Source organism: Mustela nivalis, assembly GCF_964662115.1.
Source record: "Mustela nivalis genome assembly, chromosome: 9".
NCBI classification, from domain to species: Eukaryota; Metazoa; Chordata; class Mammalia; order Carnivora; family Mustelidae; genus Mustela; species Mustela nivalis.
The window spans coordinates 108,034,580-108,036,084 of NC_139028.1; the positions used below are offsets into that span (position 1 = coordinate 108,034,580).

Genomic DNA, 1,505 nt, shown 5'->3' on the forward strand with positions numbered 1-1,505 from the left:
TTACTTTTTTTAATTTAAATTCAATTAACCAAGGTATAGACATGCCATCTTGATCAAGACATTGCATTAAATCTTGTGTCAAACTCACACTTGAGATATGAATAATATGAAGTAAGAATTTTTGGTATAGTGAAACCATGCACATCTATCTATCTGCCTGTCTATCATCTTTCTATGTATCTCTTTCAATTTCACCTCAAATATTTTGCTTTTTATTGTTTCTTTATCTCTCATCCCTACAGTACTTCCTGTGATTCCTCCAACACCTATGGAAAACAACACAGAAGTGACTGAATTCATACTGGTGGGACTAACCAATGCCCCAGAGCTGCAGATCCCTCTTTTTATCATGTTCACCCTCATTTACCTCATCACTCTAGTTGGTAACATGGGGATGATTGTTTTGATTCTCTTGGACACCCATCTTCACACTCCCATGTACTTTTTCCTCAGTAATCTGTCTCTGGTGGACTTTTGTTATTCTACAGCTGTCACTCCCAAAGTGATGGCTGGGTTCCTTGTGGGAGACAAGGTCATCTCCTACAATGCATGTGCTGCTCAGATGCTCTTCTTTGTAGCCTTGGCCACTGTTGAAAATTTCCTTTTGGCTTCAATGGCATATGATCGTTTTGCAGCAGTGTGCAAACCCCTCCATTACACCACCACCATGACGACAGGTGTGTGTACTTCTCTGGCCATGGGCTCTTACATCTATGGTTTCCTGAATGCCTCCATTCATATTAGGGACACGTTCAGTCTCTCTTTCTGCATGTCCAATCTGGTCCATCACTTTTTCTGTGATGTTCCAGCAGTCATGGCTCTCTCTTGCTCTGATAGGCATATCAGTGAGCTGGTTCTTGTTGTTGTAGCAAGCTTCAACATCTTTTTTGCTCTCTTCATTATCTTGATTTCCTATCTGTTCATTTTTATTACCATCCTGAAGATGCACTCAGCTAAGGGATATCAGAAGGCTTCATCTACCTGTGCCTCCCACCTAACCACAGTATCCATCTTCTATGGGACAGTAATTTTCATGTACTCCCAGCCCACCTCCAGCCATTCTATGGACTCAGACAAAATTGCATCTGTGTTCTACACTATGGTCATTCCCATGTTGAATCCCCTCGTCTATAGCCTAAGGAATAAGGAGGTTAAAACGGCTTTCAAGAAGGTGGTTGAGAAGGCAAAATTGTCTCTGGGCTTTGCCTCTTAAAGTCATAGGATCCACAACAACTTTTGTCACTGTTGTCAGGTTTCTAACATGCAATGATCATTTTAATGCTTATTTTGGACCTAAATTACTGAGGTGATACCATTTCTTGTTCAAAAATCTATAACCTAGAAGGTAAAATATATGTCCAAATATGTGATATCTGAAGGAGGATGACCAAGGGGAATCTTAAGAATTTGGGGGCTCTGCTTGCAGTAAGCTTTATTAATTATATATTAATTACTTTTTATACCATATGACAATGCAAGCCTCCATTCAAACCATGGCACACACA

The 1,505-nt window shown here is 40.1% G+C and overlaps 1 protein-coding gene across 1 annotated transcript; it reads left to right on the forward strand.

Annotated features, from left to right (window-relative positions):
* Positions 1-268: 268 nt before the first annotated feature.
* LOC309872858 (olfactory receptor 5B3-like) lies at positions 269-1,213 on the forward strand (the record flags this gene model as incomplete). Its single annotated transcript, XM_082747825.1, has 1 exon — positions 269-1,213. One exon carries the CDS (start codon positions 269-271, stop codon positions 1,211-1,213), a length of 945 nt encoding a protein of 314 aa, XP_082603951.1.
* Positions 1,214-1,505: the final 292 nt, after the last annotated feature.